This window comes from Pleurodeles waltl, chromosome 4_1, assembly GCF_031143425.1.
Source record: "Pleurodeles waltl isolate 20211129_DDA chromosome 4_1, aPleWal1.hap1.20221129, whole genome shotgun sequence".
Classification (NCBI taxonomy): Eukaryota; Metazoa; Chordata; class Amphibia; order Caudata; family Salamandridae; genus Pleurodeles; species Pleurodeles waltl.
In genome coordinates this window covers 229,277,192-229,295,815 of record NC_090442.1, presented here as the reverse complement: position 1 = coordinate 229,295,815, position 18,624 = coordinate 229,277,192, and the positions used below count along the sequence as shown (strand labels likewise).

General features: G+C 41.9%; 1 protein-coding gene across 2 annotated transcripts in view; it reads left to right on the top strand.

The window, feature by feature from the left end:
• OVCH1 (ovochymase 1) overlaps nt 1–18,624 on the top strand; it is a 1,177,845-nt gene that overhangs the window by 333,084 nt on the left and 826,137 nt on the right. For both annotated transcript variants that reach the window (XM_069228188.1, XM_069228187.1), the window contains exon 10: nt 4,067–4,200. In XM_069228188.1, coding sequence (XP_069084289.1) covers nt 4,067–4,200 — 134 coding nt within the window. The remainder of the gene's footprint in view (nt 1–4,066; nt 4,201–18,624) is intronic.

The following is an 18,624-nucleotide window of genomic DNA, read 5'->3' as shown; positions in this document are numbered from 1 at the left end:
GTAGGAAAAACTGCAGCAGAAATGTGGCAGCTGCTATAACGATCTTGACCAACTAACAAGCATTTGCAATGCAATGGATCTTGCATTTGCTAGAGTTAGAGCTATTAACGTTGTAAACTCCTAACTGAACTTATCTTGCCACATAAATTGAAAATGAAAAGTAATACTGTTACACGTAAGCGAGGTGATTCAAAGCGCCAGGCCATGAGTGTGAAGGAGATTCAAAAGGAAAAAAAAGTTTGCTAGTGTGAGAAAGTAGCCTCTTTCTAGCCTTGTTACCCCCACTTTTGGCCTGTTTGTGAGTGTATGTCAGGGTGTTTTCACTGTCTCACTGGGATCCTGCTAGCCAGGGCCCAGTGCTAATAGTGAAAACCCTAGGTTTTCAGTATGTTTGTTATGTGTCACTGGGACCCTGCTAGTCAGGACCCCAGTGCTCATAAGTTTGTGGCCTATATGTATGTGTTCCCTGTGTGGTGCCTAACTGTCTCACTGAGGCTCTGCTAACCTGAACCTCAGTGGTTATGCTCTCTCATTTCATTCAAATTGTCACTAACAGGCTAGTGACCAATTTTACCAATTTACATTGGCTTACTGGAACACCCTTATAATTCCCTAGTATATGGTACTGAGGTACCCAGGGTATTGGGTTTCCAGGAGATCCCTATGGGCTGCAGCATTTCATTTGTCACCCATAGGGAGCTCTGACAATTCTTACACAGGCCTGCCACTGCAGCCTGAGTGAAATAACGTCCATGTTATTTCACAGCCATTTTACACTGCACTTAAGTAACTTATAAGTCACCTATATGTCTAACCTTTACCTGGTAAAGGTTGGGTGCAAAGTTACTTAGTGTGAGGGCACCCTGGCACTAGCCAAGGTGCCCCCACATTGTTCAGGGCCAATTCCCTGAACTTTGTGAGTGCGAGGACACCATTACACGTGTGCACTACATATAGGTCACTACCTATATGTAGCTTCACAATGGTAAACTCCGAATATGGCCATGTAACATGTCTAAGATCATGGAATTGCCCCCTCTATACCATCCTGGCATAGTTGGCACAATCCCATGATCCCAGTGGTCTGTAGCACAGACCCTGGTACTGCCAAACTGCCTTTTCTGGGGTTTCACTGCAGCTGCTGCTGCTGCCAACCCCTCAGACAGGTTTCTGCCCTCCTGGGGTCAAGCCAGGCTTGTCCCAGGATGGCAGAACAAAGGACTTCCTCTGAGAGAGGGTGTTACACCCTCTCCCTTTGGAAAATGGTGTGAAGGCAGGGGAGGAGTAGCCTCCCCCAGCCTCTGGAAATGCTTTCTTGGGCACAGATGTGCCCAATTCTGCATAAGCCAGTCTACACCGGTTCAGGGGACCCCTTAGCCCTGCTCTGGCGCGAAACTGGACAAAGGAAAGGGGAGTGACCACTCCCCTGACCTGCACCTCCCCTGGGAGGTGTCCAGAGCTCCTCCAGTGTGCTCCAGACCTCTGCCATCTTGGAAACAGAGGTGCTGCTGGCACACTGGACTGCTCTGAGTGGCCAGTGCCACCAGGTGACGTCAGACTCCTTGTGATAGGCTCCTTCAGGTGTTGCCAGCCTATCCTCTCTCCTAAGTAGCCAAACCCTCTTTTCTGGCTATTTAGGGTCTCTGTCTCTTGGGATTCCTTAGATAACGAATGCAAGAGCTCATCCGAGTTCCTCTGCATCTCTCTCCACCTTCTGCCAAGGAATCGACTGCTGACCGCGCTGGAAGCCTGCAAAACTGCAACATAGTAGCAAAGACGACTACTGCAACTCTGTAACGCTGATCCTGCCGCCTTCTCGACTGTTTTCCTGGTGGTGCATGCTGTGGGGGTAGTCTGCCTCCTCTCTGCACTAGAAGCTCCGAAGAAATCTCCCGTGGGCCGACGGAATCTTCCCCCTGCAACCGCAGGCACCAAAAAGCTGCATTACCGGTCCCTTGGGTCTCCTCTCAGCACGACGAGCGAGGTCCCTCGAATCCAGCAACTCTGTCCAAGTGACCCCCACAGTCCAGTGACTCTTCAGTCCAAGTTTGGTGGAGGTAAGTCCTTGCCTCACCTCGCTAGACTGCATTGCTGGGAACCGCGACTTTTGCAGCTACTCCGGCCCCTGTGCACTTCCGGCGGAAATCCTTTGTGCACAGCCAAGCCTGGGTCCACGGCACTCTAACCTGCATTGCACGACTTTCTAAGTTGGTCTCCGGCGTCGTGGGACTCCTTGGTGTAACTTCGGGTGAGCACCATTTCACGCATCCTCGTAGTGCCTGTTTCTGGCACTTCTCCGGGTGCTACCTGCTGCTAAGAGGGCTCCTTGTCTTGCTCGACGTCCCCTCTACCTCCTGTCCAATTTGCAACCTCCTGGGCCACAGCAGCATCCAAAAACGCTAACTGCACGATTTGCGGCTAGCAAGGCTTGTTGGCGTTCTTTCGGCGGGAAAACACTTCTGCACGACTCTCCACGGCGAGAGGGATCCGTCCACCAAAGGGGAAGTCTCTAGCCCTTTTCGTTCCTGCAGAAACCTCTGCTTCTTCTGTCCAGTAGAAGCTTCTTTGCATCCACAGCTGGCATTTCCTGGGCATATGCCCATCTCAGACTTGCTTGTGACTTTTGGACTTGGTCCCCTTGTTCCACAGGTACCCTAGATTGGAAATCCATCGTTGTTGCATTGTTGGTTTGTGTCTTTCCTGCATTATTCCTCTAACACGACTTCTTTGACTTTAGGGGAACTTTAGTGCACTTTGCACTCACTTTTCAGGGTCTTGGGGAGGGTTATTTTTCTAACTCTCACTACTTTCTAATAGTCCCAGCGACCCTCTACAAGGTCACATAGGTTTGGGGTCCATTCGTGATTCGCATTCCACTTTTGGAGTATATGGTTTGTGTTGCCCCTATCCCTATGTGTCCCCATTGCATCCTATTGTAACTATACATTGTTTGCACTGTTTTCTAAGACTATACTGCATATTTTTGCTATTGTGTATATATATCTTGTGTATATTTCCTATCCTCTCACTGAGGGTACACTCTGAGATACTTTGGCATATTGTCATAAAAATAAAGTACCTTTATTTTTAGTATAACTGTGTATTGTGTTTTCTTATGATATTGTGCATATGACACTAAGTGGTACTGTAGTAGCTTCACACGTCTCCTAGTTCAGCCTAAGCTGCTCTGCTAAGCTACCATTATCTATCAGCCTAAGCTGCTAGACACCCTATACACTAATAAGGGATAACTGGGCCTGGTGCAAGGTGCAAGTACCCCTTGGTACTCACTACAAGCCAGTCCAGCCTCCTACAGCTAGCTGACAAATGTATCGGCAAAAGTGCAATTAGCCGTGTTACACTTTAAAACGTGAAGCATTTACCAATGATGATCAAGGATTTTTGAGGGGCAAGCCCATGAACAAACTATCATGATGGGCCCGGTTAAAAGCCCAAATAGATAACACATCGGAAAAGCAGCGCTTGGGCCCTGCTATGCTCGACCTAAAAACAAGTATTAGCACTGGCAATGTGAATCAGTCTTGCTTGTACATTATAGAATGCGAGAGAGATTTACATTACAAGTGCTTGGTTGTCATGCACCAGACAAAGCATACTCCTGTGAGCCATTTGGCTCATAAACCTTATTCCAAGCGATGTTTACCTACTCGGCAAATGCATGAGTGAACGCATGAGCCACCAGGAAGCTCAGACTTTAGACAAAATGGAACCAAGCTTGTATTGAAGTTTATCGGAACAAACTAGTTAATAGACAACTATCCTGCTAAATTCATTCTCATTCACACCAAGCTTTTGATATTTAAATTACACAATGTTTGGGGATTTCTATGTGGCTAATGCACTTGGAGCCTTGTGTTTTTATTTTTTATTTTTTTTATTTGTAATATAAAGGTAAACGTCTTAAAACAACTGGTATGTTTTGTATTGCATTTTTTTCTGTTTGTGAAAATATTTGCACATTAACTAGTCATTTAATGTACATGACTTGCGATTATAAAACTTATACCTGTTACCTATACACGTTTGACTACATTTTGTCTCTTAGTATATGCCTGTGGAACATAACTGTCGCCGCAAATAAGTACATAGAGATATCGTTTTCGAAGATGGACATAGAGAACAGCGCAAACTGTGGATTTGATTACCTAACCATCACATCAGCAGACAAAACATTAGTAGGTATGTAGTGTGACCTGTTCTATTTTCCTGTTCAAATAATATTTTAGTTTGAGATTTAATCTGATAGCCACAAAAATTAAGATGTAGCAGACTCCTTGGCTATGGAAAATATCCACTGAATAAGTGGCCATTTCAGGTACTGTATCTTGGTGTGTTTAACATAAGCTGCCTTAGTCACACTGTTGCCTCTTTGTGTAGTTTGAGCATTGTTGCCGGTTGGCACAATGAGACCTTGATGGAACCCTGCTTTTTTGGTCCCTCCAGTGGGCAGCGGTTCTTTGACCTGTTCAAAAATGTGCTGGGCATACCCAAGCCACCTGTCCTACCAGGCCTTACTCGAGGCTAATTATTCATGGCATTGCTCATTATGCTTTGCTACAGGTGACACTCACGTTATCAAGGGAGTGTCAACCCCGTGCTTAGTGATCCGATGACCACCTGTCCATGATGAGATCGGATTTGGTGCGAGAGCAGGGATGGGGTCATGGTGCAAGCAGCTGCAGTGACAGTATGGTGTCTGCTTCCCAGTTCTGCACATGCTATGCCAGTGCTCAGTACCGACAGAAGCCGTGGACTGGCCCAAACACATCAAAAAGACATTGGAGCCCTACAGGTCTTGCTGTTTCTCTGCTCCCGTACTGCTGTCTCTTAGCCTGACTGTGATGAGTCTGATCCCACCCCAGGGATGTCCATCCACCAAAACGGAAGGGGTAGTGGAAGTGACATCAGACGCTGTATGATCCTAAGGGCATTACAGGAAGTGACATATCACTTATGATACTTAATCTTTCCAGGAAATCTCACATTAACTTGACCCGAATGACACCACAATAATTGACATTGCTGAAGTGCTATAACTGTATATACCAACACTAATCAGACAAATGTCTAATCTAGATACCGCCTATCTTATGGTGCTGAAATGTTTAGAATTCAGGATTACAGCCCACCACTTTCATAGTGCATTTTAAAGCACCATTTTCACCTACATCTGCTAAAAAGCCATGTACTCTGAAAGGTCACTCATTAAATAGTCAAGTTCTTTCATGGTGTCAAGCCAATGAAACCTGGAGTTGACTCCATTTTTCAAAAAGTTCGGATAGCCTTAAGCCATACCTTTATTAAACCATGGTTTGTATTTTGTTATAGGATCCCCTTATGCCTAAAAGTATGAACAATATGCCAGTGCCAGGATTTTGCAAATAATGTCAACAACATACTATGACCCGTATATACAAAATTACCTAGAGTATTTGAGTCAACCCTGTTACCCAGCGTCTAGCTCGGTCTGGGACAATGTGGCAACCCTAGAGCAGGATTTGCCGGTTGGTGAAGAATATGTATATGGTTTACAGAGGTTGTGAATATGCTGCAACCAGCTTAGTGGCCCGCACCCCAAGTCTCCACATTAAATTTGTAAATAGGGAGCCCTGAAAGGCCAAAAGGCAGCTCCGACTTAATGGTCAGATTGCAGCACCTGAAGGCCAGGCTCAGATGCTCAGTGAAGCAGTCTGCCACATTTTCTTGTCATTTATTACTTGTCTGTCATATCATCGCCTTCAAATTTAAGTTGACACAACTAAAACCTTTTATATCAGAAACTGTTTCGAATACGTTGTGTAAATTTGTTGACTGAGTTCTACTTCTGCCCACTTATCTCAAACTAGCTCCCAACAATCTTGTCGCATTATGCCTGTTTCGCACTGGACCTTGATACATTTCTGGATCATGCCCTTTCCGTACACAATCTTCCTGTAAGTGGTCTAGCATAGTTTAATGTTAGCTGGCTACATGAATTGTTGTATACTCATCTTTGATAAGTAAGCAGTGGTTGAATATCTCTTCTTTGTCTCTAGTCAGTGACTTTTCTTTAGACTTCTAGGCATATATTAAGGTCTTATTTGAAGGCTAGGGTGGATGGCAGAGATGTGAGAAGTAATGGAATGCTTTCTTTTTTTCACCTTCAAGTATTGTTCAAAGCTAATTCATGTGGATTTTTAGAGAGAACTATTGCAAACCTGCCAACTCAGTGCCAGAGTGTGACACATTGACTCCTTTCACGTGATCATCTGGTGAGGTGCCACTATTACATGGTGGCAGGGAAAATTAGATGACAACCACTAAACAGTGGATTTTCAGCTTGTTTTTATAGCCTTTGAACTGCTGACATTGATTATACGGTGTGAAAACACCCTTGGACATTTGCACCAGCCTCAGCAATATTCCTTTATTTTTCTTTGGAGGAGGTGTGGGCTAGAGGGAAAAGTGACTGACTTGTAAGTACTTCCCTGCACAAGGCCCTGTCCCCTCCAAGGCCTGGCTTCCCCCTCACACACTGAACATTTTGCTTGAGTTGGTAGGTCTGCTATTGATGTTAACCATTGCCTTCTATTGTTGCTACTTTAACTTGTATTATTTTCAACATTGGAGAATGCAAGCACTGACAGTCAATACTTCTTGTGTTTAAAATGCCAAGTACAGAGATAATGCCTTTGCTGATGATTGTGTTGACGTTGTCAAAATGCGTGGCTGCTGCTGTCTCCTCTCAGAGCCTCCTAGCTCTGTGTCAGAGGCCAGACTCCACCCACTGACACTCACCTCTTACCTCATTCCTAGTGGTCATCGGTCTGTTTTCTCTTTCCTCTTGTCTTTTTAAAAAAATGTCTCTTTTAGCTTTTTTCACCCATTTTGCGCTCTACTGCACTTCCCTCCTAGCTGCTGCTGCCCCCCAAGTCCTGCCCTGCTCTCACGCCTCCCAGCTTACCAATCTTCCTCTCCCATTAACGGTGGCTGCTGTTTAGTAGGTGCACTGATGGCACGCTGAAGGCAAACACGTCTGTGCCCGGACTGCACCCAGCACCACGGACCCTGGATCTCGCACCAATACAACGCCAGGGCCCTCCATGCACTGAACCCTGTACATCAAAGCACCTGCCACCCTGCTTCCCCCAAGGACACCCATGGACCTTTCCCCTGCCACCGCTGGCACCTCACTCTATCTCTCTGCACACCAAACGGCAGGCCTCACAGCACCAGAAGTGCCTCCAGACCACCTCAAGTGCATCCTCCACAAAGTCCACTCCTTGCACAAACACACTGTGGAGATCTGGGACTTGAAAAACACCACCTGCCCGGACATCGCTTTCTTCACCAAGACAGGGACCAACACAACATCTGGACTGGGCATCGCCATCTCTATCCCCAGCAAACACAAGCCGCTCTGCAAAGATCATTCGTCCAGACCAGGAGGTGACATAGCCATCGCCCACAAGGCCACCCTGTGGTGAGCAACACACAAGAATTCACCCTCCTCATGGAGCACTTCAAAGTGTGAACCACCCCTAAGAGCCCACCTGTGGCACCCTCATCTACAGACCACCTGGACCACGCCCAGCCCAGTGTTAGGAGACTCCATCATAGCCCCCCACGCACTTGCCTCCTGCAACTACATTCTCCCCAGCCATCTTAACTTCCATTTTAATGAACTCAGCGATCAAAACACCTCATCGCTACTCTAGAACCTAGACACAGTCAGACCCAAGCAACTGGTATCCTCACCAACACACACTGCTGGACACACCCTTGACCCCATTTTCTCTGGCAGCAGCAACATCATAGCCGACTCAACCTCACTACAGTGCACAGACCACCACTGCATCCATTTTTCCATCTCCATGTCTGCAGCGCACTCACACAATGCACCCCTCCTACAGGAAATGGAACCAAAACTCAAAGGAACTCATCAGCACCCTCAGCAACTCACCACCCCAACACAACAGATGCCAAGACCTCAGCATGCAACCTCCACAACTGAATCAAAGATTGCGCTGACACCCTAGCTCCCCTTTGGACAACCACAGGGAAATGCTCCTCCAAGAAAGCCAGTTGGTTCCCCCCCACACACCAAGAATCAAAGCACTCATGCAGGAGGCTGGAGAAGTGGAGGAACAGCAAATTCCTGGAAGACCTTGCAGCTTTCAAATCTGCCACGAAATCCATCCATGGCCACATCCGGTCCAGCAGGAGCGCAGCATCATCTCCACATGCAACACTAAAGAACTCTTCAATGTCAAAGAATTCACCAAACCAAAAGCCGAGACCGCTAACATCCCTCCATATCAGGATCTCTGCAACAGACTGGCTGCCTTCTTCCATCAGAAGATCAAGGACATCCATGGCAGCTTTGGACTCCAAGACTCTCTGAACTCACCAACACCCCTGCCAAGACCCTCCAAACCTTTGACTCCTGCGCGGCTAGACCCCACCCCCCCTCCTGACTGACGAGACCACTCCATGAGCAGCATCAACTTTCGAGCCCTACCGACCCCTGTCCCCACTACATCTTCAACAAGGCCAGCGCCTTGATCATGCCTGAACTCTGCAAGATCACCAACTGCTCCCTAGAGTCAGCAGCCTACCCCCAAGACTGGAAACACGCAGCGATCCTCTCACTTCTGAAGAAACCCACAGCTGTCCCAATGGATCTCAAGAACTACCACCCCCTCTCGCTGCTGCCCTTCACAACTAAGGTCACTGAGAAAGCAATCAACACTCAGCTATGCCAACACATAGAGGACATCAACATCCTGGACATCTCCCAGTCGGGATTCAGAACTAACCACAGCACAGAAACTGCCCTGCTTGCCGCCAGATGACATCTGCTCCCTCCTCTACTGTGGCAAACAGCAGCCCTCATCCTACTTGATCTTTCATCCACGTTTGATACAGTATTTCACAGCACCCTATGCACCAGACTCCACGCAGCAGGCATATGCGGCAAGACCCTTCGATGGATAAACTCCTTCCTGATAGGCAGAACAGTCAGACTCACGCCATACCGGTCAGAACCTACAGACATCAGCTGTAGACAACCCAAGGATCATCATTGAGCCACACATTGTTCAACATCTACATGACCCCGTTCACCCCGATCGCCAGGAACTACAGTATCCACATAATTTCCTACACAGGTGACACCCAGCTGATCATCTCCCTGACCGAGAACCACTCAACAACCAAGAAGAACTTCAGGAAAGGGATGGAAGCAGTCTCCACCTGGATGGGGGAGATTTGCCTTAAGCTGAACTCTTAACAAAACCAAGATCCTCATCCTGGGACCTTTCTCCTCCGCTTGGGACTCCTCCTGGTGGCCCTCAACACTTGGCAGGCCCCCCATCTCCACAGACATGCACATAACATGTTTCAACCTCAACTCAATGCTCACCGTGACCAGACAGGTCAAATCCATCGCCTCCACCTGCTTCCTCAGACTCGTACGGAAGATCTTCATATGGATACCAACTGACTGCCAAAAAAATGAGACGTGCACTAATCACAAGCAGACTTGACTACGGCAGCGCCCTCTATGCCAGAACCGCTAAGAACCTGAGCAAGCTGCAACAAATCCTGAAGGCCGCCGCCAGACTCGTCCTAGACATCCTGCACTGAGACCACATCACAGAACACCTGAAAAACAATCACTGGATCAGTTGTGAGATCAACTTCAAAATCGTCGTACACACCTATAGAGCCCTCCACAACAGTGGATCCAGCTACCTCAAACACTGCTTCACCTGGTACTCCCCTTCCAGACTTTTATGCTCGTCCCAGATGTCGCTCACCAACATACCCTGCATGAAGAAGTCCTCTGTTGGAGGAAGAACTTTGACACACCTGGCAGCAAAAGGTTGGAACACCTTACCTCTTTATCTGATAGTCGCCATCACTGCCTCAGTTCAGGAAGAACGTCAAGACCTGGCTCTTAAACTGGTCTGAGGACGCACCCCTCAGAGCCTTGATACCCTATGGATTAGTAGTGCGCTTTAAAATATCTGACTGATAGTATATAGCTTGGATAGCGATGATCAGAGCTAGTATCTGACAGTATGCTTGTAGACTGACCAAACTCAGCAAGTTTCATTGACTGGGGTGTAAAAATTCTCCCTTGACGGATTCTAAATTGAGGTCAGTTGGAATGTGCACTGTTTTTATAAGTACAGCCTAACTTTTATTTTGTTTTAACCAGTTCTTAATTGTTGCAGCCCTCGTGCTTACTGTAAGGCCGATATTTTTGCTCGGGTGCAAATACGCGCTCATGTTTGACATCCTACATCCAGTTCTTCCATTTTGGTTTGGAGAAGTCAGACATCGACGTGTCAAACATTTTGTTCTGTTTTGTTTTTTCTGGAGAAGTCAGAAATATGGAACTGCAATTGTATCTATTAGTATTATGCACACTGTATAAAGTGTATTGAGTTTATGGCAATACAAAGATACAATCAGCAGTACACACACTGTACACGGAACAGCAAATGCAGTATATTACTCACTGCATGGATAAAATGATATCAGAAGACAACCAGTGATGAGCACATTATGTACATGACACAAATACGGCTACATGTTTACTTTGCAAGTAGTTTTGTTTATATCAAATTGATAGTGGTTTGTTTCTTGTCATTTTCTGGTTGAAGACCAAACATTGAAAAGTATCCTTTTTGAAGAGTGTACAACCGTGGTATACACTCTTTTCTATCTGCATGTTTTCTATGTCTAATACATCTTAAATAAATCTATATTGTGTTATGTCACCCTTTGTCCTCTAGATTATGTTTAGTTGCCTGTTGACACTTGTGACTGTCTTTTCTAACATAGTTTTATCTTTTTGATTACTTTTCACACTGTCTGACATGCAGTCTGTAAATCCTCATCCACCATTTTTGGAAACTCCTGGAGAACCACCTATTCCATGGAGGAATTAGTATGATGCCTTTCAAACTCATCTTGTAACTGTAGGAGCATTCAGATTTAGAGCTCACTGAAATAAGTACATTTACTACATTTGTTGGGATTTGAGGGTGTCTGTCTACAAACATTTGCCTGCTATTGTTATTGATGGAGAGGAGATTGAGTGCCTGGAAGAAAAGTTAAGAAACTAAAATTAAGATTTGAGATTCACCCTAGCTTGGTGGTTCAGTCATACATTTTTTTTTATGAGAAAACAAGTGTTGATGCATATGTTTTTGCATTGGAGTTTCATTTCAGGCTGTCAGTTTGACAATTTTACAGATCATTTGCTCTGTGATCAGTTTGTCACTTCAAAAGCAAAATTGTCCAACAAAAACGTTTGCCAATGGAGAATGACACACTGGAAGATTTGAATAGAAATGCTAAATATATTGAGACCTCCCACATTTCTTTTAAAAAGCTGGAGGATAAACATTTTGATATGGTGAATGTTGTACACCCGAAAGAGATTAGAGGTGTTAAAGAGCACAAAAGAGCCAGGGAGGTTAATAGAAAGAACAGAACATTTTCATCAAGGTTAGGAGTCCGAGTCATGGCATAGAAGGTAGGGGCTGTCTCGCCCCACTTGTAAAAGGTAGAAGTTGTAATTAAATAGGGTACTTGCCAAAGTGTGCCTATCACGACACAAGAGGAAAAAGGTTGGCAATGTAGTTGTTGATAGCTCAAAGGAATGACAAGTGTCTTGCTAAGATTCTGGATCATCTTAAAGACATGATTATGGTGGTTGAAAATTACGGCGCCACAGGAGAGCCCGCCTAACTGTGATCCATACCTCAGTGTATTAGTTGGTAATAAAACTTTGAGATTCTTAGTTGACTCTGGAGCATGAATAATTATAATTATCTATGAATGGTTGTGAACTCTGCTTAGGTAGAGCTCTGGAACCACCTGACTGCGCTCCTGTGCTGTATGATAGTAGAAAGATTGAACTTTTTGGATTCATTGAGGATATCTGTTTCAGAGCAGGGGAGATTTTTGGCAAGATTTATGGACCAGACAAAGGCTTTTGCATAATAGGGTAGTTCCATGAGGGTCTTTTCTATATGGTATTGAGACCAAAGACAACATATTTGTGATTGGAGACAGCTTGATGGATGAAGTTGTTTCCTAAAGTATTTGGTGATGGTCTTGGTACCATTAGGGGCTTTCAGTACAAGATCAAGGAATGAGCTGTTCCCATTAAACAAACTATATAATGTACCATTCTGTATTGGGGGGAATTTAGAAAAATAACTTAATGAACTTTGTTACAAGGATATAGATAAGCCTTTGAAGTCATCAGTTTGGTCATCTTCTGGTAGTGGCACTTGAACAGAACAGTGATGTCAGCGTATGTGTCAACTTTAGAAGGCTCGAAAGGGCCATTTAGTAGTTTTGCATCCTCTTCCCAAGATCAGACTATGAAACAAGTTAGTCTGGCCATCGGAAAAGTGCTGTGAATCACAGTCAACCTTTTTGGAAAGTTAATTCTGAATTGTCAGACTATCTTATCTGAGATAAGAAATTGGTCCCACTTGTTGGGCAGAGGGTACAATTAATTTAGGTGGCTCATTAAGTGCCTTTGGGATGTACATTTAATATAGCACATCATTGTCAAATTATATTGGTGGTTATCCATGGATAAAAGAGGTGGATGTGAACGTATTAGAGAATGCATGATTTGTGCCAGTACAGAGAATTTTAGTCAATGAATTCCCATTTTGAAACTGGGAAAAGATGGGGAATGATTTGTTTAGGCCATTTTATTCTTTTACCATCCATTCATGCTTTGCTTTGGTCGATTACTACTACAAATGGCCAGAGGTTATATTTGTTTCTTAATCTAATTTGAAAAATGTGATTAACTTTCTTATAGATGTTTCAGCAGTTTCTAGTTTCTGGAAATAGTGTCCAATCTGTGAGAGGAGTTTAAGGTTTAAAGCCAGCTAATGTCAAACATCTTAGAAGCTGTATTATCCACAAATCAGTGGTGTGTAACACATGAATCTGATGCTAGTACAATATATTCAATGGGCTATTTTTAACAAATGCATGGCGGATAATGCTGTATTCTCCATACTTTTTTATATCACAAGCCCCATTCTTCCATCAGAGATGATGTATTCAAATTAGTAAGAAGTCGTAAACCAGCCACCAACATCTAACAAGGATGGCAAATGGGTCAAGCAAAGGTATCTTTTTTTTTTTTTTTTTTTTTTTTTAATATAAAGGTCTTGAATCTGCAGTCAGGAGTAATGTTTCCTAGGCAGATTTTAAACTGATACAGTTTCCCCTATTTGTTTTTTGTTGGTTTGGTTTTGCTTAATATATTTTATTAAGGGAAGATTAATACATTACAAATATTCAAGAATAACAGTTCATTAATAAAGTAATATTGATAAAACTGTTTACAGCAACTGCAATATAATGTGTACAAATAGTGTGCTCATTAATATATGAACTGTATGTTAGAAAAATTATTTATTTAATTATTGTATTAATATTACAATGTAAAAATAGAAAGGAATTTTAAGGAAAGGAGAAAAGAGTGAGAAAGAAAAAAAAAAAGAAAAATAAGTAAAAACTATATAGAAGTAACAGTGTGTAGAATATTAGTTATATGAAGATAAGTATACCAAAACTTCAAGGTTATAAAAGAATGACAAAGTATGAAACTATAAAAACACAAAGCTAAAAGCTTTTTGCATATACAAATACAGAGTAACATAATCTGCTAAAACTAAAAACAAAATCCTCATGAAGAATCTTAGCAGTAATTGATAAAAATGACGTTAATGGTTCCCATCACTTTTTCCCTCTTGTTTGCTAGTAAAGTTGAATGTAAATTGTAGCGATCTAGACGGTGATTATGGCACACCAAGTTCCACCACTGCCGATAGAAACATTTTCAGTAGACTTCCAGTTGGAAGTAATCACCCAGTAAGCGATGGCAACAAGCAGTTCTATAAATTTCTGACACCTTTTATTATGAAGCCCGAGATTACCCGTACTTCCCAAGAAAAGTGCATTGATGGAAAAGGGAACTTGGGAACAAGTAATTTTTTCAATGGTAGACCAAACATTTTCCCAAAATTGGGTAACCTTGGAGCATGAAAAAAACATATGAATATAGGTTCCGGAACTAGAATGACTCCAAGTGTCTGTTTTCAGAATTTCTAGTTTAAAAAGGTGAGCCGTGTTTAAACCATTCTATTTTAAAAATAATATAAAGTCTGAGTGAGATTTGCTAAGCATGCAGTGGAGTGTAACTTATCCCATATTCGTTGGCATAAAGAGATGGGCCAGTCAGAAAGTAGGACTTGTTCCAATAGATTTTCTATTTTAAGTTTAGACCTATCTATTGAAGGAGTTATACGGATTTTATATACGAGTGCTGCTTTGATGTAGGTTGTGATGGAAGCTGGGAATGACTGTGAATTAGTTTGGTGTAAACAGGAGGCAGAAAACAATGTTATGGCATGTGAAAGAAGTAGTTTTAGAATCTGGTATTGCTGAATACATGTAGGAAGTAGGTTAGAAGTAGAGGAAAGGGAATTAAATGGAATTATGACACAATCAGGAAGAAGTTGCAAGACTATAACAATACCTTTGTGCAGCCAAGTACGCCAAAATAGTGGCTTGCCATATATAAGATTTTATTGTACCAAATAGGACTACGAAAGTTTTCTCTAGAAGAAGAGTTAGTGTTATATGGTCAAAATAGGGAGCATGAGAATAAAAGCTTAGTATTAAATGCTTTATGATATTGGCAAAAATTAGGAAAGTTAACTACACCTGAGATTTTAGGTAACTTTAAACGATTTAAAGAAATACAAGGTGTTTTCCCAGTCCATAAGAAAAGTAGTAAAATCTTATCAATTGATTTAAAATATTTCCCAGGTATCTTAAGAGGCAGCATCATTCAAAAGAAGTTGATAATTGGGAGAAACACCATCTTAATGGAATCAAGTCTTCTCCAAGAAAGAAAAAGAGGAGACCAATTTTGAGACAGCTTGGTAAATTTGGAAAGCAAAACATCCATATTCATTTTCATAGTGTCTGAGTATTACAATATAATATTCCCAAGCATTTTCTCTTGTCCGGTTTCCAAGCCAGACCTGTACCTGCAAATTCAGTTCGAAGACAATATTTAAAGGCATTATTTCAGATTGATCTATGTTAAGCTTCTACCCTGAGACAATTGAATACTGATGCAATTGGTCCAAAAAATTGTGAAGGGAGGATTCAGGTTTGGAAATGTATAATAAAATGATGTCAGCAGTAGCGTTAAATTTAACATGGACATCTTTAAAATGAAAACCAGAAAGTGTAGGAATTTCTGAGTGTAAAAAATCTTTTAATGCTAATATGAAAAGCAATGGGGTTCCCTGTCATGTGCCCCCTTTTAGGGAAAAGTATGATGATTGAATTCCATTTACTAATGAATCCTGCACCAAACCCATGCCAGCGTAGTGCTTGAATCATAAATTTCCAGTTGACTCAGTCAAATGCTTTATCGGCATCCGGAGCAATCTCAGCTAAAGAATGTTTAAGTTTTGGGGCTTTGCTGAGAATATTCAGAAAGACATGTGAGTTATCTACTGTATTCCTGCCTTTAACAAAACCTGACTGTTTGCCCTAGATTAAATCGGGTATAAACCTATTTAATCTAATGGCAAGTGCCTTTGCAAAAAATGTACAATCCGTATTTATAAGGGAAATAGGGCGATACTTGATACATTGAGGGAGATCTTACTGTTTTTGGGATGGCACAAATCATTGCTACTGTGGAGGTACCAGATGAATTGTTATCAGTAATTAGGTTAGGTTGAATAATTAGGTTGAATAAATTAGTTTGAATAATTTAGGAAAAATTAAATTAGAGAACTGAAGGTAGAATTAAACAGCAAATCCATCAGGACCTTGTGCCTTACCAGATGGAAGATTTCTGGCTGCTGAATATAATTGATCCAATTTTAATGGAGCATCTAAGAGACAAATCAATTTGAGAGTTTGCGCATTGAAGGAAGAGAAAAATATTTACTAATTAGATTCCTGGAAGGCATGGATTCTGGGGTGTAGAGGCTTTTATAAAAATCTGCATTTCACAATATCTGCATTATTTAAGAGTGTAACCAGATGAATTCACAATAGATTTAACAGAACTCTTTTCCTTTCTTCCTTTAAGATAGTTAGCTAAAAGAGCACCTGATTTGTTCTTGCTTCCATAGTATCATGCATTAATATTTAAAAGTGTCCGACATGCCTTTTCTGTTGTAATTGTATTGAACTGAATCTTAGCAGCAAGTAACTCTTGGAGGTCCTGTTTTTGTTTTGTTTAGAAGTGTAAAACGTGTGTTCCAGTGCTTTAATATTACTGAAGATGGAAGCTGATCGTTTCTCCATATTTTTCAGTTTTTTGGAAATGTAATTGATGATAAAGCCTCTGGAAGCAGCCTTAAAAGCATCCCAAACAAATTGAAAGGAAGTGTCACCTGTATCATTATTATCAAAGTATTCAGAGATAAATTCTTTAAATGCAGATACGAAAGATGTATCCAAAGGCAAAGAATTATTGAACTTCCATCTAGATTTGAAGGAAGAGTTCTGGGGAATGTCTATCAGAGACCAGAGCGTTGTCGGAAATTAAGATAGAGCCTATTTCTGAATGTAGAATATATTGTGTAAGAGGTTTACTAAGAAAAATATGATCTATTCTAGTTTGGGATCCGAGAGGATTAGAATAGAAAATGTATTCCTGAAGAGAAGGGTGGGTTTAGTCTCCAAGAATCAGAAAGAGCATTATGTTTAATTGTCTGAATGAAGGCTTTATGTGCATTGTTCAGAATGAAGGAATGGTTTCGGACATTCGATCTTAAAAAAAAAAAAAATATATATAAAAAAAATAATCAAATATAGTATTTAAAATCTCCTAAGATATGGTTGTCAGTATGTTACTCTAAAATCTTTTGGGAAATCATGTTCCAAAAACTAGGGTCCCGAGTTGTGGGCCTGTAAACATTTAAAACAGTATATAGAATATTATGTATTTTAAATTGTATGATGACGCAGCAACCATCATTATCAGTCTCTTGCTTGACAAGGTTAATGTTTAGTCTTTTATGAAAAAGGATTGCAACCCCATTTTTACCTTGAACTGAAGGAGAAAGATATTTCTCCCCCCCCCCCCCCCATCCATTGTTTCTTAAGCTTATGTGATTCTGCATTTGTCATGTGAGTTTCTTGAAGTGCTAAATGTCAGTGCAAATGAGAAAGGTGAGAAAGCGCACATTGGCGTTTCACTGGGTTCTTCGAACCTCTAACATTCCAAGAAGTAATTCTGAGTGGTGTCATGCGAAGTCATCTATATGCATTAGGAGTATTACTTAGTTTTTTTAATATAGACAGTAGAAGTTTTGGAAATTAAAGTCCTGAACAAAGAATAGAAAGAAGGAAGGACAGGGTAAAAAAAATCCTTGAAAAGCATGTTGGAAGAGAAAGCAACTCGGGGAAAAGAAACCTTGGTCGCAGAAAAAACCTTAAAGAATAAGGGTATATCCCAGTGGATACAGAGTGGAGAGCCAGAAAAGATGGGACTGAACCTGACCCTTGCTAAAGAAAATCTTAGTGGTAATAGTGACAATTAAAAAGAAACAACATTATATAAGCAGTAGTAGAAGACAGGGGTTTAAGACGCATAGAACCAAAACCCTTTCAGAGGAGTTCAGAGGTAAGGATATATGGTAATCAACAGACAACCACTACACATGAATGACACTGGAGTCAAACAATCCAGATAATATATAACAGCAAGAAGCAAGGACCCTGAAGGAAGTGTAAAGTAGACTCAGTATAGTAAATGCAAAAAATGAAATGTCATTTTGCTGTAGCTCCAAGTTCCATGTCCTCCTAGCAATACTGGCAAAGGAAGTCTTGAAGTTTAGCAGGATCTTCAAATGAATAAAATGTTTCCTTGTATGTTATCTTAAAGATACAAGGATGAAGTAAGCTGTATCTTATATTCAAAGATTTAAGTTGTGGTCAAAACTCCAAAAAAATGTTTGCATCTGGCAGCTGTTGCATTAGAATCGTCTTGCGAAAGGAAGACCTCATCACCAGACCATTGTAGATTTTTCGTTTTTAGCTGCTACAAGAATCCGCATTAAATAGGTATGTTGAAGAAAAAGAATAATGATGCCCCTTGGCTTCGCATATTTCTCATTTCGCAGTGACTTTGGACCCAGACGATGTGTCCTTTGTATATTGAGCAGACCATGGTCTTGTAGCTGAGCAATAGAAGGTAGTATCCATTGTAACAATGCAATCATATTTGGTCCTTCTGACTTTTCCGGGATACCATGTAAAAAAAAAAAAAAATTCTAAATACAAGCATTGACAAAGCCTACAGGTCTCACATTTAAAAGGCAAGTGCTGAGCTTCTAGCTTTACCTAGGATTGTGTTTGCATTGCCCAAATGAGTGTTTAAAAACAAAAAAACAAATAAATCAAAATGGTAGCCAGTTTATAATCATGTATGCACGGGCAGGAAACTTGGAATGCTTTTTGAGAACAAGCATTCCAAGATGGCCACCATGAGCTTTGATGCATGTGCATGCATAGGGATGCTGTTAGACCTGA